The sequence below is a fragment of the Podarcis tiliguerta genome (assembly GCF_965153285.1).
Source record: "Podarcis tiliguerta genome assembly, chromosome: 11".
NCBI lineage: Eukaryota > Metazoa > Chordata > Lepidosauria > Squamata > Lacertidae > Podarcis > Podarcis tiliguerta.
Window position 1 is genome coordinate 39,311,486 of NC_139544.1, and position 27,999 is coordinate 39,339,484.

Genomic DNA, 27,999 nt, shown 5'->3' on the forward strand with positions numbered 1-27,999 from the left:
TAATTGCTGCAAAGCTGCACAATTCTGCTGATACTAGACCTGCACTTTAATGTATGACCACTAAAAGTTAATATGAATGTTAGCTCACTTAAAATTGCTGTTGTAATTCTTTTACAGAAACTAACCAAATTTTTCCCCATTGAAGGATGCTTATTTACCAAACCCATGTTTCTGATAAATGAGTATTTGTGTTTTCCTTCCTGAAAATTAATGCTAAGGGATTAAAAAAAAACCAACAACCCCAGTTGCTGCTTTCAGATAATACAATATGCAACCATGGTTACAAAAGATGTGTGTCTGTATTAATAATAGTAAGTAATAGCGTATTCCCATATGGACATGACTTTCATTGCCCTATATTCATGAAGAAGTGAGGCAGAATTTTATAGTATTTGTGTATTTCCTTTACATGGTGGCATACTGTCTAAAGCACTGGTCTTTATAGCTTTGAGAAATTCTGAGGTAGTAGGTTTGGCAACAATTTATTGTTTGAGAAAGAGTTTACAAGAGATTTATGAGTTCAGAGTATGAAATCTGATGTAATAATCAACAAATGTAATAGGTTCTCTGTGTTATACATAATTCTAACTTCTTAAGAAACTGGGTGAAGTGGAAAACACATGTAAAACTATTTCATCATGACCAATGGTTTCGGCATGAGGTTTTCCCAAAACAGAGGTTGTACAGACATTTAGAATAACATATGCGGGCTTACACAAGAAATAGGGCTCACAGGTCAGCAATACCTGGCTTTGCATATGAAACATTCAGGTTCAATCCCTAGCATCTGCAGGTACACAGCTGGGTAAAGACATATACCTGAAACGCTGTACATCATCTGTGTAGACAGTATACAGTTAAACAGATCAATGCTCCAAAATGGTATTAAGGCGGTTTCCTATATTCATCGCGGTGCATTCACAGATTTCAGAAGATATATCATGGAAAAGGTTGAATGACTTACACAAACATAGCCAGCAAATCTAAGCTCCTCATTATCAATAGGATGCAAGTCGGCATTCATAGATACCTTGCCCAGACCATACCATTTTGCAACATTTCAGAATGCTTTCACTGAATTTGAAATGTGTGGATAAAATGCACACTATAGACGTGAAGTCTGGAGATTACAAAAAGATGATTGCTGAAATCCGCAAAGCCACTCATTGCACAGTGCTATACTTACCCCACCTTTCAACCAATCAGCCCCCAGGGGAACTTGCAACAAAAGCAAAGGAGGCTAGGACATAAAATGCTAACAGTGCATTATAAAGTCAGTTCACAAAGCCAATTATCTCAAATCCATTCACAAAAATCTAGTGCAACATGGGAGGAGGACGATTCACAATGTCCTACCTATCTCAGAAGCTTATTCACTGGCTGTTTCTGCGCTGTGTAAAAACCTTTTTACACAAATCTTAATGAGCCCAACATTTGCTGTAGGAAAATATTTGAGATTTGGAAAACTTCAGCATCTGTTATGCTCGTCGCTCACCACACCCCGTATAGAGTCACATTTTAACACTGCTGTGAAATGCAAATTTTCCATACATTAATAGCCTGGATGGTTTCCAAAAGGATCATGTCAGGAAGAAATGAAAGTGTGTGTCCAGTGTGTAAAGCGTTTACTGCATTTTCATTTAAGTGTTCCAGAAGCAGCAGAGGACACAAGTTCTATTTATGCATATTTTCCTCTGTTCACATTGACCTTTGCCAACATCACTCAAGGGCCCTCCCCTTTTTGAAGCAGCACAAGTTATTTTTCCCCTCCCTTCAGGAGTTCTCAATGAGGCCTCTTCTAAGTGCTGAAAGCAAGCAAAAGCTAAGCCCATGCTGGGTGTCTGTCTCCTGGAGAAGATTGCATCTTTTATTTATCACCCCTTGGCTTTATTTTCACAGTGAATTCCTAGCTTAAATGTAATCAGCCAAAAAAACCCTCCCTATGTGCACTCCTGTCATTCCTCATCCCTTGCAAGTGGAGTCAAGCAGAGGCAAAAACAAGCTCTTGGCAATGCCAGCCAAACCAGAAGAGACGCAGCTCTGGTGGTGCCACCAGGAAAAAGAGAGATGCCTCAAACCCCTACTAAAAAGACAGATCCAGAAGTCTGAGGAATGTTAATTAGAACTTAGAGGACTGCCCAAAGCTAAATCATTTGCAGGGAAAAGAGAATGGCACCACACACTCGTCCACAGGCATGACTACATTAAAATTTGAATTGCTAGACATGTCCACATCTTTAAACATCACCAGTAAAAGGTGATCTTGTGGAGGAGGAACTATGATGTTGAGCTTTGTGGGTTCCAGCACACTTTAAAAAAGAAAAAAAAAGGACACTTCATCCATGTTCAAAAGCCAGCAGGCAAAGGGTGAAGAAACATACACACCCCAAACACGCAGCTGGAATTTAAATTTCTTGAGAGAGGAAGCTGAGCAAAACTGAGCAGATGAAAAACTGAGCTGTGCAGCTTTAAAATCTCCAGATCTCCTTCCCCTTTGTCAGATCCTTGCTGTTTTGCAGGCAGTGAAAAGCAATGAAAGAGACTCTTTTGTTTGGTTCCCCCTTTTCATTGAGCAACACACCAACACAGAGAGAGAGAGAGAGCTGAAAAGGACACAAACATGAAAATGAGCGAGGTGCCAGGTCCTCCCTCCAAGGGGAATTTCCTGAAGGCATTGGTGATGTGCAGCCAAAACATAACCCTCTTTAAAATCGCAAGAAAAAGATTCAGCTCCACTGAGAACCTCACCCTGAGCAGGAAGTTTTAAAAAGGAAATAAACCACACATCTGCCTGTTTGGAGCCAGGAAGGAGAAATGGGTAAAACCAGACATGGAAACCCAGCACCCCCCCCCCCTTTCATGACAGAAGTAATCCCTTGCCACCCTCCCACTCGAGATGGATGGAATGGTGAAGCAGAACCACCTCCAGTGCCCTTTGATTCAAAGAAGGGAGGAGTTAAATGCAATGAATGGAAACTCTCCACCACAGAGAATCAGGATCAGTATAAACAGGGGGAAAGAGGATTATTTCATAGAAAAATCAGCATTTCCTCCCATCAAGAAAAGGAGACGGAAAAACCCTGCTATATCCTGAAGCTATTTGGCAGCATTTGAAAATGGTTCTGCCTTCCTGCACAGCAGTCCCCCTAGGCAGGCAGGCAGCTCTCTTCTCTCCCCCCCCCCCCTTTCATCGCAGACAGACCTCCTTTCAGTCCCAGTTTCATCAGCAATCTGACAGCTTTACGACCCAATGACCTACCCCCAGTGCCACCAATAACAAAATCTAGGAGGATGGGGACATGCAGACTGGCCACATGAGCATCCAAGAAGTCTGTGCAAAGCCAGTGGGAGATTTCATCTCCTTCTCAATTGCCACTGTCCTAGAAATGTCTTTGTTTAGCGATAAGGAGGTATTCCTGTTCCCTTTCCCCCGCACTTTCCCTGGGGGCTCCCTCTGCTGATTCACTTCCATTCGCACTCCCTGATGCTTCGGGTCGAGGTTGGGGGGGGGGAGGAGAGGACAAGGGAAAAGAGAAATAAAACGGACAGGAGCATCTCTCTTACTGTATTTCAGGGTATTTTGATCACACAGACAGCAGAAGCTGGAAGGAGGGGGCGGCGAGGGAGGGGACGAGTTACTAGTGCTGGATTATACTGTTCTGGGATAATCCTGGGTATGTTTTTTCCTAGGGGGAGGGAGCCCAAGGAAATCCTGCGGGGGTGAGGAGACTGCCTGGAGGCAAAAGCGGAATAACGATTAAACAGGACAGCTTAACACTAGGAGACTTAAAAGGAGAGAAAGAGAAAAGGCTAGCTAAGGTTAGCGACATGTGTGCCAGGGAGAGGAAGCTGCGGGGATGGACTTAGACTCTTAGGGTGTTAGGTTAGAGAGGCGAGCAGGGAGGAGGAGTTTAACGTCTGGAAAAAGAAAAATGTGTCTTTAACTAGGGGAGGCAGGTGCTGTGGGAGAAAGAGCTTGGGAATATCAGGCGGGGAGGGAGCAAGGACGGCATGACTGCACAGGTGGATAAGGGGGGGTCATGTTTGGAGAATGTGGGAGGAGAAGAGGCCGTGACCCAAAACCCAGTGACTGGAAAGGAAGGGGGTGGAAAAGAGAGGAAACAAGCCCTCGCCCTCCCCGTCGGTCCCACCCCACCCTGCCCCCCAACGACCGAGTGACTCACCGACTTGCAGGACGTTGTCGACGCAGCCGCCGTCGAGCAGAGCAATGCCCCTGCGGAAGGGCAGCCGGTTCTCGTCGCCAGCGGCGTCCGCTGCTCCTCCGCCGCCGGGCGCGGTGCTGCCGCCTCCGCCACCGCCGCCGCCTCCTCCTCCAGCGCCTCCTCCCCCGCTGTTGTTGTTGGATGCGGCGGTCGCGGCCGAGGCGGTGCCCCCAGCGGTGCCCGTGGACCCGACGGCGTTAGATCCCCCGCCGGGCGCGGCGGCTGCGGGGTTGCTGGCGGCGGCGTCCTCGGCAGCGGCGCCGGTGTTGAAGGAGGAGTACATGCAGATCTCCCTCTCGCTGCGGGGGAAGGACCAGTAGACGATGCGGCGCTGCACGGGCTCCGGGATGCGCTCGAAGCGCTCCTCCACCCGCTGGAACGGCCACTTCTCCGCCACCCGCCGCGCCGCGATGTCCAGCAGCGACTCCGGGCTCTGCGTCTTGCCCAACGGCAGCACCCCCAGCGCGGCATAGGCGGCGGCCAGGGCAGGGGGGAAAGCGGCGGCGGCCGACGAAGCGGCGGCCACCGCGGCCGACGAAGGCCCCGCCATGCAGAGCGACCCGCCGCTGCCCACGCCGCCCAGGCCGCCTTCGACGCCGCCGCCCGCTCGCTGGCCCGGCCTGCACCCGACGCCGTAGCCGGGTCTGCAACAGAGGCGCTTGGCGGGGGGAGGGAGCTGACCGCGCTCCGCCATGATCGCGCCGCTTCTAAACAGACAGCGGAAGTGGCTGTACTCTATAAACGGCACCAGGAGCGCTGCGAGAGGCTGCCGGAGCGCGGGGCCCCGCCCCTCAGGTCCATATATGGGCAAAGGTGGGCGGCGCCCATCCGCCCGGCCCTCGGAGAAAGGGGCGGGGAGGGGTGGGGCTATGCAAAAGCCAGAGGCCACAAACATAAATAGAACGGGCCCGGCGGCCGTGTGCTCGACGCGTCAGCTGTGACGGGGAGGCGGCGTTGTTCAAACGTGGGAGGGCGGGGCCGGGGAGGGGAGAGCCGAGGGCAGTTCGGGGAAGGGACGGAGTCCCGCGCGCATACACACACACGCACACACCCGATCTTGTCTCCGCCGCATGGAGGAGGGGGGGCCGGCCTTCTGACGCGTCGGCACCCAATGCCAGCCCGCCTCGCGCGCGGTGGGAAAAGGGGGCGGGGCCCGCCGGACCCCTCTGTGGCACCATTTACGGAAGGGAAGGCGGGTGAGGGGTGTGGCCGTCGCCGCGCGGCTCCTCCACCCGGTCATCCTTCCTCTGAGCTCAGCAGGAAAAGTCATTGAGAGGGAGGCGGGATAAACAAAAACCAAAAGTGGGAGGAGGAGGAGGAGGGGAGCGAAAGCGGCGAGGCTCGCGCGACTGGGGAAATACGGTAGCAGCAAGCGAGCGGCCGTTGGGTCGCTTCACGCGCCCGGCCGCTTCTTAACGGTCGCGTCGCTGCCCTCGGGCCAGACAGACAGACTGTGCGCCCTTGAGGCATCCTCATGCTCTCTTCGCTGCTCGTCTGAGGGGAAGAAGAAGACCAAAAGCAAAGCGGCGGCGATGGGTTAGTCGGACAGCCTCACTGTGGGAACTGGGAAACACATTTACGTTGCGCTTTTTAATTTTAAAAAGTGTGTGTTGGGGGGGAGTGATATGGAAGGGGGCGGGTTAAACCTTTAGAAAATTGTCGGTGCCAGCAAGGCGCTTTGATTTTCACGCTTTTTAGCGCCTCCCTGAGGTAGGTCGACTAATTGGGGGGCGGTCGAATGGATTAAGTTTGCAGGGCAAACTTGGGAAAGGAGGTTCCCCTCACGCTGCGCGGCCTTCCCGTGTTTATTTTGTGAAATAAACTTTTAAAATTGTTTTTTGAACGTTTTGATTGCTCTTACTTAATAATCCTACTGTATATTTTTTTTGTAAACCGCTCTGAAGTTTTATTCTGCAATCAGGCGGTATATATAATTTTTAGTAAACAAAAAACAGGTGGGCAGGCTGTGTGCTTCGATTAAGCGCTCCCTGACAACAGGATTGCAGGTGTGGGTGAAGCTCCTACATATTGATAAATTCTGGCGACTTTTCTAATTCTACACACACCTGTTATAAGGGCATAAGGATTTCAGGAAGGCTAACACTCTGCAGGTAACATGAGCAGGAGGAAAGCAATGCTTACTTGTAATTCTGAAATTAGTTTCTACACACACACCTCCTTCTTTCTTCTCGCTGGATTTGCTGGAGCTGAGTTTGTAGGGTCAGGCACCCTGAACATTGTAGTCCCGAATCATGCCATAGGAAATAACTTTGAAAGTGAAAAATTGGGATTGCAAGACTGAATACATAACCCACAACACATAAAGGGGACAAGGGTTCTCACTTAGTTCAGTTCTTTTACATTCTGGAAGTATTTTTCTCTGCCATATGGGAAAGCTTTCAAATATGCAGACCCGACAGCAGCCTAGAGTACATACACACTTTAATTTAGCTTTCATCAACTTTGAACGCTGTAGATGTTTAGAATTACAACTCCCATCCTCCATTATTAAACATGATGTTGGGAATTGTAAATCAAATGAGGATACCAGACCCCACAAAATGACCACCCAGAGATCAGTGGATGAGGACAGCAGCAAAGAGACTTAATGTCAGCACCTCAGCCAGGCCTGTCAGACCCCACTGGGAGTGGTCTCTAGCACCCTTTATTCTTTTCATTTTAAAAAATGTTATAGTTAGGGCTAGGCAACTAGAATTGTAGAGCTGGGAGGGACTCTGGTCTAATCCTCAACAATTCAGGAATATGCAGTTGTCCCATATGGGTTTTAAACCTGCAACCTTGATGTTATCAGCATCACATTCTACCCAACTTAGCTATCCAGGCAGAGGGTGGCATTTCAGCTTGGCTAATACGAATGGTTCAATTGGTAATTTTGGTCCCTGATTTAATGGACTTACCAATGCTTAAGTAAAACTGCAGTCGTATCCCCACTTCGTTGTTGTTGTTGTTGTTTAATCGTTTAGTTGTGTCCGACTCTTCGTGACCCCATGGACCAGAGCATGCCTGGCACTTCTGTCTTCCACTGCCTCCCGCAGTTTAGTCAAATTCATGCTGGTAGCTTCGAGAACACTATCCAACCATCTCATCCTCTGTTGTTCCCTTCTCCTTGTGCCCTCCATCTTTCCCAACATCAGGGTCTTTTCCAGGGAGTCTTCTCTTCTCATGAGGTGGCCAAAGTATTGGAGTCTCAGCTTCAGGATCTGTCCTTCCAGTGAGCACTCAGGGCTTATTTCCTTAAGAATGGATAGGTATCCCCACTTACCTTGGAGTAAGTCCCACTGAATTGAGTGGAGCTTACTTCTGAGTAGATATGGTTAGGACTGTGCTATCAGTCATTCTTTGCACAAATGCCAGCTTTGTGAGTATAGCCTCCAGTCATTCATCTGTGTCCTGGCACTCTGCCATTAGCTTGTCTCTGTTGCTCTTCTACGAAGAGGTGACTTCTATGAAAAATAAGGTGTCATAAGAGTTATGTTGAGGCATGGTCAAAGGTGGGTTTACTGTCTAAAACAATGGGATGTGTTTTGGAATGATGGTACTTAGAGATTTTATTAAGTTTTGGAATATTTACTGTTTTTCAGCAGTGTATTTCAGAGTATTACTTGTTGACACTTTAGAATAAGTAGTGAGAATATGTGATGGAGTTGTTCTGAGCCAATGGAGAGTCTTAAGAAATGTGAGATGTTTAAGAAGTATCAATGAGTAACTAGGTTTATTCAGTTAGATTTTTCCAGAGTGTCTCTGAGGCAAGCCCTATGTTCCTGAAGTGTAAGTTTAAAAATGTGCCCAAGTAGACTAAGACTATACTCAAGTTTAGACATTTGAAAAGAATGAATCATTGGTAGGCTGAGCAGCACTTGAGGTGCCTCAACTAAAGACATTTTAGGGAATGGACTGGACTATGTCAAGAAAGCCCTATCAGCCGTGGGCGTAGCCACGGGGACAATTTTTGTTAGGGGGGACAGGACTTTTGTTAGAGGGGGCAGATCTGACATGATTGGTCAGCTGGTTAAGTATTTCTATGGTTTTACTGCTCCTCCCTGCCCCCCTCCCACATCCATGCTATTAGCTGGTCCACCAGTAAAGTGAATAAAGGGCTGAAGGGACATGTGAAGGAGGCATCCTGGACTTGTGGCTTAAGACGTGTTCAAGATCCTGTACCAACAGATACTTGGAGTATGAAAATAATGTTTTGTTTAGAGCAGGCTTGTATATAAGTTCACATGTTTCTATACATAAATCTTTACTAGCCTGTTGGGGGCTGGGAAGGAGTGATGGAGCTCTCCCACAGCAGCCCCCTATCTATCTATCTATCTATCTATCCATCTATCTATCTATCTATCCATGTCAGCTACAGGGAAGGAGCTTCCCGCCTCTGGCAGCCTTTTTGGTTTCTCTGCTTGGAGGATTTCATCAACCCACTCAACTGTCTGATACAGTTCCTTGCCACTTATGGCTACCAGGGTATAGCTTAAGATTTAAGCCTTAAATACAAGACTGACTTCCAGAACCTTTCATCAAGCATGTTGGAAAGATGCTTAACTTTCATCTCCATACAGAGTTGAGTTGCTTATAAGAATTTGCATGTGTTAGCAAGCTGACCCTGTAAATCAGTGCTGGCCAAACTTGGCCCTCCATCTGTTTTGGGACTATGACTCCCATCATCCCTAGCTAACAGGACCAGTGGTCAGGGATGATGGCCATTGTAGTCCCAAAACATCTGGAGGGCCAGGTTTGGCCACCACTGCTGTAAATATATTAGAATTGGCAACTTTTAACACTTGGCCTGGTGGTTCTGTGAAAGTGGTATGAGCAGTTGAAACACTTTTCACCAGTGGAAGATCAGAGTAGATACAAAATAGACAAAGCAGATACAAAATAGTGAGATTTTCTCTATTTGCTGAATGATTAGGTCAGATGCACAGTAGTTTTCTTACAGAAAGCTACCAAATCTCAGCTACACTATATGAGCCTGAGACCGTTTTGTCTTCTCCCCCACACCTCAGTAGTGCACAGCTGCTCTAAAATTGTCCCATACTTCCTTTCCCTTTTGTATGTCACATCTATAAGGATAAATATGGTAAATGTTGTTTGACATGTCATTTGCACATGCCTATCTTGTTGTGGCTTCTCTGCAAAATGTGAAGAGCTCTGCCAACTTTAAGCAGAAAGCCCTGCTTGCATTGCATGAGAAAAATACATTTTACACTATTAGAGTGGGATGCTGCACGCACTCATAATCCATTCCTATGCCTGGAACAGACAATAACTGGTGGTGGGCTCTTCTTCACTGGAGGTATTTAAACAGATGCTGGAGAGTAATGCGTCATGAATGCTGTAGTTGCATGCTGCATTGCAGATCCTACACTGAGCAGGAGATTGGACTAGATGACCTCTGAGGTTTCTTCCAGCTATTCTATGCCAGCATGAGGGCTGTGATGGTAGGAGGGAAATAGAAAGGAATTTTTAAGGTATGAGTAATAGTATTAACATTTCTTTGATGTATACCATTAGTCACAGAGCTTACTATACCATTACCTTTCTTTGTAAGTCAGCATTTTAAAAAGTATTTATACAAAGTTTGGTAAACTAATTTGGAAATATGAGAATTATGGCTTCAAATGCTGTTAGAGCAGTGTAGGTTGCAAATATCAGTATATCTTCTGTTGCTTAGAGAGAAAAAGTCTGCCATACAGAAGCAGAAACAAGAATAGCATATATGTTTTTGTTTTGGCACAGCATATTTAAACTGATGTAGTAAGTGGGACATATGAAGAGAAAATGTTGGAGACAGTTCACAGCTCCTTAAGTTTTTGTATATTATTCTGAAAGAAAAGTGAATCTTAATTAGGCTACTCTAAGAATAAAAATGAAAAAAGAATTGTTAGGTTTAGATTTAAGTACTTCTTTGAACTGTTTTAAAAGAAGAGTATATTTCAGAAATAACATTTTGTTCTATTATTCTGTTGGGAAACATTAATAATTTAAATATTTCCACTCAAACCTAGCAGTTCAGTATTTCTGATAAAATGAGGAAGAGGTCACTTTAAACGTATGCTCAGCAAAAAACATTTTAAGGGAGTAATCCAGCTGAAGTTCATGTACAACTTAAATCTTATATCTTGGTTTGAACTCATTACCTGGAATGGAAATTTGTAGATCTTAACACAATAACTTGATCAATATCTGTTTTCTAAGAGGCATAGAAATAACCGGTGGTCAGGTAGCAGTATAAATTGTCCCAGGTGGTTTTAAAAGTTTGTTCTTTGCAGCTCCTCTTCAGAATGACTTATCTTGGGGCAGGGACTTTCATTGCACCTAGGCTGAGTAAACTGCCAATTACACATGCTGAAATTACTGTGACTGGTAATTTCACTTTCACCCGAAGCTTCCTGCTTTGTAATACAATCAGGATAGTTTCTTTGTATTTTGTACCTAATTGTCTGAGTCAGCTTGATTATCTGTGCTAGTTTATTTCTGTAGGCTTATTTTCACCTTCTGAATGCCCTGAGGCAAGTCCTTGGAAAGGTTAGTGACTCGTTGTTTGAAGGACCTGTAGCTATTTATCTCTTACAGGAAACAGAGCCTATCGAAATAAATTTTTAAAAAATTAAAAATTGTCCAGTAGCACCTTAGAGACCAACTAAGTTTGTTCTTAGTTGATCTCTAAGGTGCTCCTGGACAATTAAAAAAAAAAAAAAATGTATTTCGATTGCGTCAGACCAACGTGGCCACCTACAGGAAACAGAGCCTGTTGTGGTGTTTTTCAGCACAGTAGTACATTAGCAAACTTCCTGTACCTATGTATGGGAAGCTGGTTATAGTTACTTAGGCTCAGCCCTAATACTGAAAATAGTTTCTGGGACTGAGGAAAGCAACCTAGATCACATTAAGTTAAGTGGTAGAAGGAAACATATAGGTCCATCTTTAACTGCAAAACCCTGCTGTCAATATTTATGGTAAATAAAAGGTACATGGAACTCTGATTCCATGCTTATTCCATGGAAGTTTCTTAATGTATTAATGGGGCTTATTTCTAAATACAGTGGTACCTCGGGTTAAGTACTTAATTCGTTCTGGAAGTCCGTTCTTAACCTGAAGCACCACTTTAGCTAATGGGGCTTCCTGCTGCCGCAACGCTGCCAGAACACGATTTCTGTTCTCATCCTGAAGCAAAGTTCTTAACCCGAGGTACTATTTCTGGGTTAGCAGAGTCTGTAACCTGAAGCATATGTAACCTGAAGCATATGATTGCAGTCAATACAGTACCCATTAACCAATGCCTTTTTAAACCCCACAGTTCTCATTGATGCTTACTCCATTGCAAGACTAATGCTGCAATCACACACACACACACACACACACACACACACACACACACACACCCAAAACACTGTGGGTTGTATATAGACTTCCATTCACACAATGTGGCTTCATCTTATTCTCTTGTCCCCTTCACACACATGCACATACACACCACACCCTCAAAACCAGCTCTGTGGGGGTTGGGGGGCTCTCTGAAGCAGATTTGGGGGGCATGCAGGGTGGGGTTAGGGGCAGGCTAGTAAAAAAAGGAAAGTTGGTCATTTTGGTAGACTGTTGTGAAGCTGTTATGTTTTTCCTAGCAGGTTAAGTGGTTTAGAGATAACAATACATTATGCACAGATGCATGTATTGGAACTTCAGTGCCAATTTAAAAAGCCATTTTGGCAAGGGGCAGTTAAAAGCAGGGGAATTGTAGTGAGTGCTTAATACTCTTTCCTCCGCTCTAGTCTCATTCAGCTCAATGACTTTTCCCTCCACTGGATATCAAATGCAAGTTTGACCTAACAAGGCAAACATACATTTTCTATGGCAAATACGCATTTGAAACTTGGGGTGAGGGGAGCTACTGTGGAGATTTGGAGTGGGAAAATTATGGATGAGAGTTAAGTGCCCCAGTATTGTTTTCCTCATCTCAAATTGTCTTTTTCTGAAATGGTTCTTTAATTATTAAAGAAAAGTACATTGTGCTTTAATGTTCATTTGTGTGTAATTTGTGTGTAACACATTGCTACTTCCTTCTTGGAGCTATAGAGCACATATGTTGTGGACAAGCCTTGCAACATTAACCAGTGAGAGAGGCTCAAGGTTTTAGCTATGAAGTCTCTAGTGTGGCAGAGTAGGGGAATGTGATACCCCAGTATAAGAATTATTCCTTCTGGAAAATAAACAGCTCATGATCTTGGTAGCTTTAGAGAGGCAACAAGGCTTTTATGTCATCAGAATGAAAATCTGGCTGCTGTGGCAAAATTTAGGGTGACAGGTGTTACCTATGCAGCAGATTGTTCTTGAACTGCTGTGAGCTGTCAAAACAACATAGTGTATTTTGCCTACCTTATTCTGCAATTGATATTACTTATATTACACTCTGCACCTACATTTAAGTTCACAACATATGGTCCAACCTAAATAAATACAGGCACCCCAAGGTGAAAAACTTTATGCCACAGTGTATTGTGAGCAAATTGGATGCAATTAAAACCTTTAATGTTTAAAGGGATCTATAAAAATACTGGTATTAACCATCTGCTCTGGTTAATTTTTAGCAAGCAGTTTTAAGTGTAATGTTGCACTTCCCATAGGAGATACTGAGCTGGCTCCACAGACTCCTTTGTGAGGGGAGGGCACTTGTGCTCATGAGCGGGAGGGAGTCCTAATTGCTGCTAATTCCTGTTTCAAGCTTTTGCTTCCTATGCTTCATCCCATGCTGTTTTGGCAGATCCGTTGAGCCTTAGAAGTGCCTTTTCATTGGGCACAGAGGACTGCTGTGGAAAGGATGAGGAAAGGTCCTACACAAGTAAAACTTGGCTCATACTTTCCTAGATCCAGTCCATGATAGAGAAATAATCTCCCCTTTATCTCATGGAAGTAAGTTATTTAAAAAGAAGAGCACTCTTCCTTATAACCAGATCTTCCTTACCTAGGTAGCACAGAACCCAGGGTGGCTGGGGGGTGGTCTTTGATAAGCTTGAAAACCAGAATTTTAAAGCTGTGTGATGCTAAGAGGAAGGGATTGGGAAAGAGGCCAAAGAAATATTATCCTAGTTCATTTATCTGCCTACACTGCAAAAACAAAACAACTACTTACAATTATGCCCAAAGATAATAATAGCTAAGTATGTCTTAGTTTTAATTGTAATCAGCGAAGCAGTTTTTCAATCTGTTTCTGGTGCCTCGTGTTACTGAACTTGGGTAAAAATAGTGAAATGTACTTTATACAATTAAATTTTATTCAGAATATTTCTGCCTTTTTCATTCAGTGTACAGAATGGAGAGCTATATGGGAACAGATGTTAAGAATGCATGGGCAGTCATAAGCATGCCATTTCCTTCAGTTAGATTGTTAGATATGCTTGCATCTGCATTCTTATAATTTATTTAGTGTGTGAAACATCTAGTTCCTTCTGCTCTGTTTATCTCTGGCTCAAACCTCACTGCTATAATTTTTTCACCTGCTATAGTAAACTTCTATATTGAGTGGCAGTTTTGAATGAATTACAATTATAGATGAGGAACCTGTGGACCTTCACATGTTGCTGGTCTACAAGTCCCATCACCCCTGAGACCATGCTAGTTCATGCTGATGGGAGTTGGGAGTACAACAATATCTGATAGGTAGATCATAGAATCATCAAATTGTATAGTTGGAAGAGACCCTGAGGATCATCTAGTCCACCCCCTTCAATGCAGGAATATGCCTATGGGGATCGAACTTGCAACCTTGCCATTATCACAACCATGCATTCCCAAACCTTGGATTACAGTGTTAAACTCTCAGAATCAAAGCATGAATCTCCAACTCTCTGTCATGGACCCTTTGTATTATCTTGATGTGTCAGTAAAATGTGAACAGAGGTGCCTGACATCATTTGCAAGCTAGAAATCAAGTCAAAATAGTTTTCTGTAGGCTTATTTCACCATGTCCAGTATTTCTATGAGACATTCTGATCCTTATTTTCCTGTAAGTAATTACATTTAAAAATGTCTGCATTAGATGCAGCTTATAGTTGTTGTGCTGTGGTAGCCTGCTCATTCTTCATACACAAAAACTTTGCTTCAAATTGGCCCACAGGCTTCCAATGGGTAAGATCAACTGCAAAGGTAATTTACCTGTTTGTCATCTGCAATGAAGAAGTATCAAGCAAGATCCCCTGGTGTATGTCCTAGTGGGTTGTTGTTTTTTTTAAGAAAAAAAATCTTAATTTTGGATGAAATCCCCCTTTCCTCTTCATTATTCAAAAGTAATATATTTCTGAGGAGATCATTGGCCATATCAGAGTTGTGCAAAAGGAGGTACTATCTTGAATTGGAGGCTGCCTTTCTGATTCCCGGGGGAATCTGAAAACCTTGACTAAATTATGTTATTATTATCCAATGTGTTTATTCTGCAATATTTACTAAACACGGCACATTTGAAATTGCCAGCCAAAACAATGCCTCTCTGTTGACTTTCTTTTTACAGCTGACTCAAAAATCCAAAGTCTTTGAAGAAAGAAAAGAATTGCTGCAGATAAATATTTAGTATCAGTGAGTAAGGAATACCAGCCTCTTCACAAAATATTTTTGAGTTATCACTGTGAAAGAGGAGCAATATGTAATACAGGTTTTCCATGTCCTGAGAGCATTGCTTTCTTTTCTGTAAAGTCCTTGGCTGTATGGATCAGTTTTATGTAGCAGGAGTCAAAACATATAATGTAGCAGTAGCAGGCTTCTTTCATCTTGCATGAAGTGATAAGCCAGTGTGTCTTAGTGGTTACAGTGTCAGATGAGGATCCAGGAGACCATGAAGCTCACTGGGTGACCTTGGGCAAGTCACATCTGTCAGCCTAACCTACCTCATAGAATTGAGGATAAAATGAAGACATTTATTTTGAGAATAAAATTAGAGCTCCCTGTAGGTAAGGTGGGATATAATCTTAATAATGAAACAAATAATAAAGCTATGTTTTGAGTGCTGTGTCTAGATATGTGTTCTACAAATAGTAAAGCAGAACTGTGTCCATGATCGGGTTTATTACATGTTGCTGGGCACCTAAGATTGAGAAATTCTGATCTTGTGTGCCTGCCTAAAATATGTGGGTTGTGCATTCATATCTACAGACATAAGTGGTGAGGAGCTGAGATCAGAAAGTAACACTTATCTATTCACACGTGTTGATGATGTTTTAGGTTGATTGCAGTCAGTCAGAATTGTACTGTCAGAATAGTCTACTATGACTTGGAAATAACTTTTTCAGTTTCTATGAAACAACACTTAAATGTTCCATTAAGGAGCCCCCTTAATCCAAATGCCTGCTGGGCAGTGGTCCCGCTACTCACACTATCCAGGGGAGAAGGGCAACAGGAAAATTAACATTCCCATAGCAGGATGCCTGAGGACCACCGTTGCTGGTGGCTTCTGCCTGTGTGCATTTTAGGTAGGCACTGTTGGAAGCTCTACAGTGTCTGAACCCACCCCAACACAGCCTAACATAGCTGGGTTGACAGACTCCTCCACCTCATCCAAGCCTCCTTCCACATAATGGAATGGGATGTTTGAAGGCTCCTCAAATAGCCTGCTTTACATGTAACACTAAACCATGGTTTGTTTGATCATGCAAACCCAGCCCATCACTTAACCACAAATTCTTTGTTCCCAACAAAGCACAATCAGGATAGTAAGCCATGGTTTGTTGTTGGCTTATTTACCTTGGCTTGTTCTAACTATGGCTTATTGCTATATATAAAAATAGGATGATTTATTAATGATTTATTTGTCCACCATAAATGCTCACCAAACTACAGAGCCACACAAAATGAAACTACTCCCAAGACTAAATAGCCCACTTGGGCTTTGCTTAAATAAGAACTCTGCTTAGTTACAGATTTTCTGTGCCCCTCTCCTCTGCTGCAATCCCTCCCTCACAAGGCAGGCAGCTACATTTCATAGCTGTTGCAGAGGAGAAGAAAGTTTTAAATGACTCCCTTCTAATATCTGAAATGGAATGAATAGAAAAGCAGCACAGTTAAATGAACAGTATGCAGTGATGCTCCAGTTTGCCTTATTACATTATAGGAACCATTTATATCTGAATGTAAAAAATAGAGAAGAAACAGCAGTTGCTGAAAATAAATAAATGAAAATGAGCATTCACATAAGTAAAACTGGCAAGCTTAAAAGTTCAAACTCTGTATGATGCAGAAATATAATTCTTGGAGGAAAACACCCTCAATAAGCTTTCACTCAATGCTGCCCATAAGAAAAGACTTAGCAACTCATGGATAATTTGATTCCCAAGTTCTCCATTTTCTGGCATGACTAACAACCTAAAGTATGACTCAGTCAGCCTCAGAGACCCTTTTTATACACAGAACCCACTTTGTGCATCTTCTGCTAGAAGAGCTTTGCACATGCTCACAAAAATAGTTCTAACAGTTCCTTTCTCAGCTTTTTTTTTTTTTTAACACTGTAAAGGCACCATGCATGGACAGCAATCCAAGGAAGGGGAAAATTTGGCTTCGCCTAGCAATGGGACGCGGGTGGTGCTGTGGGTAAAAGCCTCAGCGCCTAGGGCTTGCCGATCGAAAGGTCGGCGGTTCGAATCCCCGCGGCGGGGTGCGCTCCTGTCGTTCGGTCCCAGCACCTGCCAACCTAGCAGTTCAAAAGCACTCCTGGGGGCAAGTAGATAAATAGGGACCGCTTACTAGCGGGAAGGTAAATGGCGTTTCCGTGTGCGGCTCTGGCTCACCAGAGCAGCGATGTCATGCTGGCCACGTGACGCGGAAGTGTCTCCGGACAGCGCTGGCTCCCGGCCTCTTGAGTGAGATGGGCGCACAACCCTAGAGTCTGTCAAGACTGGCCCGTACGGGCAGGGGTACCTTTACCTTTACCTACCAATGGCTGCATGAAGAGGCTCCACTACCCAATACATTTTGGACAGCAAGACTAAGGAACAGACTGATTGTGTACAGCATACAGAGGACTTGGAAGTCCTTCAGCTGTCCCATTCTCACTGGGCAACTGAACAATCAGGGAACGTAGCAGCAACACCAAAGTGGGAAGCAAATAAGCAAGCAGGATGCACAATAAAGGGTCAGGCAAAAGGCGGTCTGAGTAGTCCTTGGGTCCATTTTGACATAGGTAGGCAATAAATTTATGAGCAAGGCACATGGATGGTTCATTGTTAAAGTACTGTTTCCTTAAAGATCAGTACTGTGCTCCAAATTGGAGCTCTCTACCTTAGCTCTAGCTGGGAACATGGTTATTTTATTGAAGTGGATAGAAATCATGGATAGAGTAGTTACATAAAGCATTCAGGAAGAATGCAGGATAGAGTTCAGGTTCCCTGAGAGTGAGCAGTAGCATACTATTTAACAGTAGAATGTTACAGGAGGCTGAATGACTTAGGTTTTTAGTTCCTCAGGAAATGTTTTGGAAATGTTTGTCTATTTATAGCTTATTCATTCTTAAATGCCACATAAAGCTGAGGGAAGGCATTCAGAAATTATTCCATATTTATCTCATTACCTGTAATGCCTAGTAAAAAAGCTTCTGGTTTTTAACAAATGTACCATTGGTCCATATTTACTCCTGACAGATCTATCCAGTGCATGGCCATGATGCTTCTGGCTGCTGAGAGTGGGTGGACCATGAGCTCTGTAATGTGAGTGGGCATTATTAGATTGAAAGATGTTCAGTAGGGCCAGTTCTGGGGGACTTCTAATACTTGCTTAGTTATTTTGCATCTTTCTTGTATGACTGATGTCCAGAAGAGTTGAATTTTGGGACATTCCCACCACATCTGGAGGTAAATGCCTGTGGAGGTACAGCCTCTCCAGCATTTTGGTGAGGCTCCTGGGCGTCATCAGCCCTAGTTTCCGTGGCGTTAGGTACCATCTGTAAGTGAGTTTCAGGGTGAGTTCTTTTCTTTTAGCCGAGATGGTAAAAGCCACCTCCCGTAAAAGCCATGAATAGTCCCGCGAAGCCTCCGCAGGGCACGGGGATGAAGGCTCCCCATGCCCTGCGGAGGCTTCGTGCGAAGCTAGAACAGCTAGAGGGAGCGCTGTTCTGGCTTCTGGGGTAGCCCGTGAAGCCTCCGCAGGGCAGCAGGATGAAGGCTACCCATGCCCTACGGAGGCTTTGCCAGAAGCCAGAAGCTAGAACAGCTAGAGGAGCACTGCGCAGTGCTCCCTCTAGTTGTTCTGGCTTCTGGGATAGCTGTGCAGCCTGCATTTGCTCCATAAGATGCGCACACATTTCCCCTTACTTTTTAGGAGGGAAAAAGTGTGCTTTTGGAACAAAAAATACGGTACTTGTCTCTGGCAGGCTATTGAACACTACAACTGATATCTGATGGAGGTTTTTGAGTGGATGAGGTTGACCCAGACAAAAAGGAGGTACTGGGTTGGGGAAACTTGCTACTCTGAAATCAGGTTTGCAACAAGTCTTAGATGGGGCTTCAGTTCCCCTGAGAACCAAGTTTGTAGTCTGGGAGCTCTGGAGTCTGCACTAACTGAGGAAGTTCAGAAGGTGGTGTGGCCAGAAGTGCTTTTTACCTGCTTAGTTTGTAGTAGCAACTGGGACCCTATCCAGAACAGATGGACCTTGCATCAGTTATCTATGCACTAATTATTAAACACTTATAAATTGCCTATTTAAAAACTGTTATATTATGCTCTATTAAAAAGGTAATACACCTCATGCCAATAACCTTGCAATCTAATAGCTGCAATACAAAGGGCAAAAGCAATCAAGAAGGAACAGGGAAACAAGCATTGGAGCAGCTGCTTCCTTTACTGACCAATGGACTTGCCATTATGTGGTGGCAGAGGCCAAAGAGTGCTTCCTTTCAGTTCTGCAGTCTTGGATAACTAGCAGCTACCTAATCACATCTAGGTTGGACTGCTCAAATGCTTTCTCTGTGGGGATGCCTTTGAAAATAGTTTGGAAACTTCAGCTGGTGCAAACTGAGGCCATTCAGGTATTGGTGAGGGTCAGGCAGCTGGAGCATGTGGCATTTCTGCTGCACCAGTTGCCCCTGGTTGCCAGTGTGATAATTGAAAGTAGTGGTTTAAACATTTTATACCCTAAGTGGTTTGGAGCCTTAAAGACTACCTTCACCCATATCATGCTGCCCATATTTTTGAGATCTGCATCTGAGGCCCAGCTTGTGTGCCGTCTGTGAGAGCAATAAGGATGCTGGGCACATGGGAGAAGGCATGTGCCAGTTATGTGAGCATCTGTTCATTGTTCAAATATTTTGCATGTAAACTTTGCACATATCAAACATACTGAATATTCAATGTCTCGCTTTCTTTTCTTTTGTAGGCTATATATATATATATATATATATATATATATATATATATATGATGCCTTTATCAGTAGTAGCATGTCTTGTATAACTTGCTGTGCTAGTTTGTGTTTAACTTAGCTGCCATATCCTAATGTTTAAATTCAGTTTTTTGTCTACTAAGGGTGGAGAACCTACAGACTGAACCAAAGACAGGTTCTCTGCTTTCATTTAAAATAAGTTATTTGTTTTAATTTCTAAAGGAATTAATGTGTGAGACAAACGTGGGTTGGTGATTTAGATGGCAACTAAATTAGAAGCAAAGTAAGACAAACATTACAGTAATTAAGGCTGATACTGTAATACTCTTATTTAATTGGAAGATGGCTATTCTTTTAAAGAATTTCATTCAACGCCTTTTGAAAAAGAAACACCAGCATTTGGCTTGAATCCTACTAGGCTTCTGTGAATGGAAGATATCTTTCCATTCATGGAAAGGACCAACAAAGAATGGGCAACATTTATAGAGTACAGACAGTGACCATTTTAGGCATGTCCGATATGTGCGCAACTGCACACACACGCATCATGCTGAACCTGGAAGTGACCCAAAAACATCACAAAAAGAGGCAGGGGCAGAATGGGGTGTTTGCAGGCTTTTTCAATGTGTGTTCTGATTAACACACAATTTCACTGAAGTGCAATGACTCGGAACACAAGCCCAGCACAAACGGTGAGTTGCCTGTTAATGCCAAAATGCCAAAAGTGGGCAGGGACACCCCTCTTCTCAATCTTCTTTTGGCTTCACCATCTGAATACCAGTTGCTGGGAACTCATGCCCTACTTGCAGGCTTCCCACAAGTATCTGGTCAGCCATTGTGAGGACAGGATGCTGGACTAGATGAGCCATTGGTCTGATCCAACAAGCTTGTATTACAATCTTATTAGTCAAGGACAGTGGAGAGTAGAGGGCACAGAAACTGCAGAAGACTAGGTCTAACATAGATTTGCTTGTTCATAAGATTCCATAGCATACTCTCAATTGCCCCAGAAAAACCAGGACATCCCATTTTTTCCCATGAGAGCATGGCGGCTGTTTTGGGCACTGTGTTCTCGCATGATTTCAGGACATGATCTCACTCCCCGAAAAGTGATCTCATGAAAAAAGCGCTTTTTCTGGGGCAGCAGGCTCACGCAGGTCACATGACTCATATGGGAGTGCAGCCCTGAAAGATAGCATCCTGGTTTCCCTCCACATTGTATTGGAGGGTATGCAATAGGGTGAGGAACCCTGCTCTAGATCGAGAGGGGCTGGAGAGAGGGAAAGAGAGTAACGAGCAAAAATGCAAAGCACTGATGACAGAGTAAGGAAAAGGCAGCAGAGTGCTGCCTAACCAAGACACCATTACACCTCTTTTAATGCTTTCCTCCATTTGGTTTGAGTCTCATTTTCCCTACCCACCACAGTATGTATCTTAATTAAAAAAACTAAAAACCAAACCTGGAGGCCTCAGGATTTTCCCTTCCATTGACTATTGTTTTTAGTGTTGATATTAAAGTTTGTATTTTTTTCACTTAGTTTGAGACTTTGTTTTTTGAATGTATTGTCTCTCTGGTTAATTTGTCAATGTTGTTTAATTTACATAAGCTAAAGATAAAACATTTTAAGAGCAGTACAGTAGCTGAAATAAGGAAACAAATGGATGTCATCCTTATTAAAATTTTACAGTTGACTAAACTGTAGAACAATTCTGAGCTAGTGACTGTAATGAATATCTAGCACTGATAGTGCTTTTGTTTGCTTCTTTATGCAACAGATATGTGTGTACACAGAAATCTGTAGGCTTTGCTGTTTTCTCCCAACAAATTTAGGATGTACTTATTTCTAAATCAATATAATAAAACAGGTTTTGTTTGAATTAAATACTTTCTTCTGAATAAAGCATTTTGTTAGGGAGCTATATCAGTCACCTTAACAACAAAGGACAGCATGTTGATGAATTATGTATGTAAGCTGAATTTTTGGCTTGCTGATAATTGACAGGTATCATCCCTCTTTCAACAAATTTCTTCTAATTATGGATCACATATCAAACATAATATACAGTGTCCTTCCCAAAACATGCACAATTCCCACAATTGATTTCATGTTTTATTTAAAACTTAAGATGTTCCATGCTCTCAATCTTAAATTACTTTACCACTTCAAATTAGTAAATCTGTTCTAGTAGACATTTAAATCTGTTATTCATTTATGTGTTTTGTACTTTTCTGCTCACAGTATAGGAAATGAATGGTGCTTGTACCATCTAGACTGACTTTTAATTATTTAGAAGACCTTTTTTGTAAGGCTGTCAACTATCTAGATCAAAGCTTCTAGATGTAAATCAATTAGCTAAATTATTTAAATTTGTATATATTAGGCTATATTGTTATAGGAAGATGTATCTATGAGAGTTCTGAACATAAGGCTGGTTTATGCAAAATTTAAGGTAATTTACGGTTAAGTAATTTAAAGCTACCACTTTCATGCTAGAATGGAATGCTATGTTTAATATTTCTTTTCTTTTAAGTCTAAGAATATGGAATATTGCCTGTTGTGCAACCACACTAAAATCTATAGATAAAACAGCTAAACTAAAGGTATGCCAATATTGTGAAATATCCAGATATACCAAGAATTGATTGTAACTGAACTGATTCTTTCTTCTTCAGTTAGAAAGAATCTCTGTAATTTTATCTAGATAGGCAGTACACAGACTTTCTCCCTCTCATCAAATTGAAGTGGTGAATCAGTACTGTGAACTGGTAAAGGACTAGTTAAGGGCCAGTAAACTGACACTCAAGCCATACACTGCTGATCAGTGGTACATCTGCCATGGTGGTGATGATCAGCCTCTTACAGATGGGGTTGCATAACTCCTATTAATCACGTTTGCAGGATAGAATAACTATTTGCTCTGACATTAACTTTGGAGGCCTAGTTATTTCTGTAGCGTGAATTACCTTTCACCAGCGGAGGCTGGTTCTCCCGTTGACATCTGGACATAGACTTCCATGCAAGTTTTCCATGCTTTGGTAACATCCAGATCAGACTGTGTTGTACATCGGACTGCCTCTGAAGATTGTTAAAAAAACTACAGAAAGGACAAACAGCAGAAGGTGGATTACTGATTGGATGAAAGGAACCTGTGCTGCGGATCTTAAAATCTGCATTGGTTTCTGGACACAATTCAGAGTGATGTTAACTTTTAAAACCATAAATAGTTTGGGACTCAGGTCAGGTCCTCTCCTGCATTAACTTGCTGGTGTATTAAGATCTTCCTCAGAGACTTGCTTCAGTCTCTCTACCTTCAGAAATGAGGCAGATAATGACTTGAGAAAGGGTCTTCAGGGAGTATATCAGGTGTCGTCTGACCTCCAAGGCTTAAAGTGATCTCAAATAGCACTATAGAAGAAGGCTTTGTCATTGGGAGATATATTCAGTTTGGGTCAGGATAAAGGACACTTGTCCCAACTGAGTGCAAGCTTGCAGAGACCAGTCTTGGTTCTATCAGAAACTGCCACAGACTGAAATTCAAAGTATCCCTACAACTGCGGAATAGCAACTCAAGAATTGCAGATGTTGAGGGATTAACAGAATACAAGAAAGGTCAAAGGCCTGGAAACGATGCCTTATGAGGAACGGCTAAGGGAGCTGGGCATGTTAACAGAATACAAAATGGTCAAAGGCCTGGAAACAATGCCTTATGAGGAACGGCTAAGGGAGCTGGGCATGTTTAGCCTGGAGAAGAGGAGGTTAAGGGGTGATATGATAGCCATGTTCAAATATATAAAAGGATGTCACATAGAAGAGGGAGAAAGGTTGTTTTCTGCTGCTCCAGAGAAGCGGACACGGAGCAATGGATCCAAACTACAAGAAAGAAGATTCCACCTAAACATTAGGAAGAACTTCCTGACAGTAAGAGCTGTTCGACAGTGGAATTTGCTGCCAAGGAGTGTGGTGGAGTCTCCTTCTTTGGAGGTCTTTAAGCAGAGGCTTGACAACCATATGTCAGGAGTGCTCTGATGGTGTTTCCTGCTTGGCAGGGGGTTGGACTCAATGGCCCTTGTGGTCTCTTCCAATTCTATGATTCTATGAAAGGCTGTCCTGTTATTTATTTTATTTTATTTATTCATTTATACCTCATCTTTCAATATATATATATTTCCAGCTTGCAGTAAGACAAACCAGACAGTAGTAAAAACAGTTAAAAGGTATATTGGACAGTACCAGAATATCTGTAAATCTGAGTCAGCCAGTACAGAGATCATAAAACAGTTCTTATAAAAAGGCTTGTGAAACAAAAAGGACTTCACCACATGTCTGAGGACAGTAAGAGAGAGAATTCTACAGTTTCTTGTACCCACCAGTCAGATATTATCTAATGACAGTCCAGAGAGCAGCATCTTGAAAGCCAATCTGTGGGCTTGGATAGGTACATATTGGCATGTAGGGTCTTCACATAATCCTGTCCTTGGCAATACATGCATCTAAGGTATATACTAGCATTTTATATTGAGTTGGAAACAAATTGGTAACCAACTAGCGTAAAACGAGCTGACTTGTTCTAACCAGCATTGTGGCAACTGCTTTTTGGGTCAATTGTACCTTCCATAATGTTTTTAAAGATAAAAACATAAAGTTTTTAAACAAAGAGCATTGCAGTAGCTCTTTATTATTGTAGTCTGTTCAGTTCTCTTATGCACTCCCATCAGTTGAGATAATGACTCAGGTGCTATAGGAGATCAAGTGGGACGTGACTCATTGTGCCTTCAGTGATTCCAGGTACATAAACAGCTTTCACATCTAAGGCGTAGAGTCCTTGTTCCAGACCTGGTTTGCTATGGAAAGGGGATGGGAATTTATAAGAATGTGCTGTGCCTTCATTTCATAGTGTGGAGGACTCTGCCATATTAAACATTCTAAGGAGGTTTGTAGTGTTCTGCATACTAGATTGGATTGTGCATCCTGATTGTATAACAATAAATGAAGCAGGTTTCAGAGTTAGCCTGTGAAAGATTTGACTCCCCAAACATTATTTGAGGACTTTGATTATTTGCTTGCTATAAGTAAATCTGTCAGTACATTCATTACAAGTTAATTTTATCAGCAAGTACTGGAGCATTTCATGTACCTTTTGAGGGAAGACCTACTATTGGAAACATTCCTTTAAGGCTGTTTAAATTGTGTCTATTTAGTAAGTCCCCATGAAGTACGGAATCTTTAGTTTTGACAAGATAGATGTTCAAAACTTTTGTGCCCATGGCTACATGCCCTCTAGACCTTGCGTTACAATTGTAATTTTGGTTGCTGTTACTTTAGCTCACAGATTGCAAATTTTCTGATTTGAGGTACAATCCTCCATTTATCAAGTTTAAAAAAAAACAAAGAAAAGAAAAAGGTTGTCCTTTGTTTAGAATTTTTGCGTAGAGTTGTTTCATGTTTTCAGGCTACACAGGATGCTGTGTTTATCTGTGTTTTTCTTGCCTTTTCCGCAATGCTCAGGATACGCGAGACCATTCATTACTGGCCCAACAGCTTTATCTTTTTATCTACTGTACAAAGGACCCAAGACTTCAAGCTGGAGTCTCATATTTTTATTTGTTTTGGAAAAGGGAAAAGGAATATGTTAGGGGCTTGAACACAACCTCAGGGTGGGTTGTGTCACAACTGTTAGAACTTGTTATGGGTGGGCTCAGATGCAAAGTCTGTTAGAAGATAATGTGCCTTCAACAGGGACCCAAGCTACATTTGCAGTTGTCTAGAAGATAGCAGCTGTGGAGACCATCCACAGAGCAGTAACCTGGCCCTTGCCTTCAGCTTTAATCAGTTGATGTTAATGCAAGAAAAGAGGCAAATGCTGAGAAGATACTATTTGAGACCTTTTTTTAAAAAAAGGAGACCTCAGATCCCATAGGGGCTACACAAGAACTACGAAGACAAATAAAAGGTTGTACAGTACCTACTTGTTCCCAATTTTCCAAGTGGCTCTGTGCAGTCACACAATCCAAAGTCTTCCACGCTGTATTGCAGATCTTGTGATAACTCTGTGAAGGAACTGATGAAACAGAAAGGTGAGTAAACCATAAAGGAAAGGAAGAGGATGCTCCATGCTGTGGAGTATTCAGTAGCTAACGTGTGTGCATGGTGTCTACTGTGTGACTGTGCATACAGAACCATCTGAAGAGCATCACTTCCAGGCAAGCGCAACCTTGTTTTTATGCATTGCTTTCTTATTGTGTAATGATTAGTTGGTGTGGGTGGGTGGTGCTTTATCAAATTCTAGTGGCGTAGGCCTGAATGGCATGTTACCTTGTACATATGGCTGCCTAAAGGGAGAAACTAAATGTTTCTCCCTTCACCCTCTGTAATAGCTAGGACAGGCATAGGCAAACTCCGGCCCTCCAGATGTTTGGGACTACAGTTCCCATCATCCCTGACCACTGGTTCTGTTAGCTAGGGATGATGGGAATTGTAGTCCCAAACATCTGGAGGGCCGGAGTTTGCCTATGCCTGAGCTAGGATAACGTATCCATGTCGTAATGTCACAGCACTGTCGTCTCTCTTACCACCCAGTGGTACTCAGTTTCTAATTTTAGAAGCCAATGTGAATTGTGATGGTCAAATGAGCTTTTGCTCAGACAGAAACTGAAACGCTTGGATGATTATGAGAGATTGTTATGGTTACTCCTGCTGTCTCAATGTTGTTTACACTGTATCCTCATACTAATTTTCAAGCACGAAAATTAAATAGTTTGCTTAGTCCTTAAAACTGATGATAATAACTTTCGGGCTACATGTTCCAAGAGCTTGAAAATGAGGGTTAAAGGGAAACAATTAGGCTTCAGCTTTCCTTTTGTAACAAATCTTGCATTATCTGTAGTAGTGCATCACTTATGACCCCAGTGTGTTTGAACCCACTTATTTTTCCATCTTCTGCCAATCTGCCTGTGCCCTGAAGCAGGAGTGATATATCCCAAAAGGCAGTCAGCTTTGGTGGGAGAAGCACTCAGCCCTCTTAAGGTGTACCATAGCCTCCGCATTAAAGTGATAGAAAACAAACAACCTCAGGATCACTGGAAGCCCAAATAAGATCTGGCAGTAGAGGGTCCCAGGGATTTGGATGTGGAGAGAGTTGGCACTAGAAATGAAAGCTGATTATTTCAGTTTTTGTCAAATTCCAGTAAACTGTCGGCATCTACATCTAGCAATCCTCTCTCCCTCCGAAATAGAAGGAACAGAATTTTAAAACAGAAATATTTATATACAATTATTTACTCTGTTGCTCTGCCTTGAGGATTATAATATCCACAGTTCTAACATTATCCTTCTCAGACATTAGAAGGATTATTCTTCTTACTTGGGATTTGCAAACCAACAGATTTGTAAAACAATAAAATAACAAAGCAGGGCAGTTTGATTTGATTTAGAACATTTGTATATTGCTTTATACTAAAATAAAAGTCTCAAAGGGATTTACAATACTACAACAGAACATGATAAAAGATATTAAACAGTGCAAAATATTGGTGCAATAACAATTATAAAACCACACACTAAAGCATGGATTGTAACAACAATATAATTAAAACTGACCATATACTAAGGAGAATAAAGAGGTTTTTACCTGGTACTTAAAGGTAGCACCAAGCATGCCTCCCTGGAGAGAAAGTTCCAAAGGTTGGGGTACTATTTCAGAGAAGGCCCATTCTCTGGGCCACCCTCTGGGCTTCTTTTGGAGATGCAACAAAGAGAAGGATCTCAGGTGATAAAATCAGTATCCTGGCAGGCTGATGTGGGACAATACTTATTGGAAACTAGCTGACAGGCAGTACAGATGCTCCAGAATCATTATATTTTAACTCTTTGCTGGTTTCACTGACAGTCTGCCTGTCACGTTATGCACTAACTGAAGTTTTTCAACTGTACAGTGGTACCTCTGTTTAAGAAAAGCCCTGTTTACGAACAATTCGGTTTACGAACTCCGCAAAACCAGAAGTAGTGTCCTGGTTTGTGAACTTTACCTCAGTCTAAGAATGGAATCTGAATGGTGGAAGGGCACCACCAGCAGTGGGAGGCCTCATTAGGGAAAGCGTGCCTCGGTTTAAGAACGGTTTCAGTTTAAGAACAGACTTCCGGAACAGATTAAGTTCGTAAACCAAGATACCACTGTATTCTAAAGCCATGAACAATGCCTTACAATACTCCATCTTGGACACTATCTAGAGTTTGAAAGTTATATCCACAAAATTCAGTAGTACATACATAATCCCCAGGTAAATACATAGAATTGCATTCCTATGTATTCAGGATTATATTCCTATGTATTCCTATAACAGAGCACAAAATCCCAGAAACTAAACAAGCTTTCCTAAATCATCTCCACTTTTTTGTGGGG

The 27,999-nt window shown here is 42.7% G+C and overlaps 1 protein-coding gene and 1 long non-coding RNA gene across 6 annotated transcripts in view; one reads left to right on the plus strand and one right to left on the minus strand.

Moving 5' to 3' along the window:
- ZSWIM6 (zinc finger SWIM-type containing 6) overlaps window positions 1-4,932 on the minus strand; it is a 92,925-nt gene extending 87,993 nt beyond the window's left edge. For 2 of the 5 annotated variants that reach the window (XM_083403667.1, XM_083403666.1), the window contains exons 1-2: window positions 4,392-4,932; window positions 4,185-4,307 (exon numbers count right to left, since the gene is read on the minus strand). In XM_083403667.1, coding sequence (XP_083259793.1) covers window positions 4,185-4,307; window positions 4,392-4,917 — 649 coding nt within the window. In that variant the 5' untranslated portion in view covers window positions 4,918-4,932. Of the gene's footprint in view, window positions 1-4,184 lie in introns of all 5 variants that reach the window. The other 3 variants (XM_083403665.1, XM_083403664.1, XM_083403668.1) reach the window with 2 other exon arrangements.
- A 222-nt stretch (window positions 4,933-5,154) lies between these two features.
- LOC310660084 overlaps window positions 5,155-27,999 on the plus strand; it is a 40,858-nt gene continuing 18,013 nt past the window's right edge. Inside the window, exon 1 of the long non-coding RNA XR_014503148.1 lies at window positions 5,155-5,759. This is a non-coding gene — a long non-coding RNA (uncharacterized lncRNA). The remainder of the gene's footprint in view (window positions 5,760-27,999) is intronic.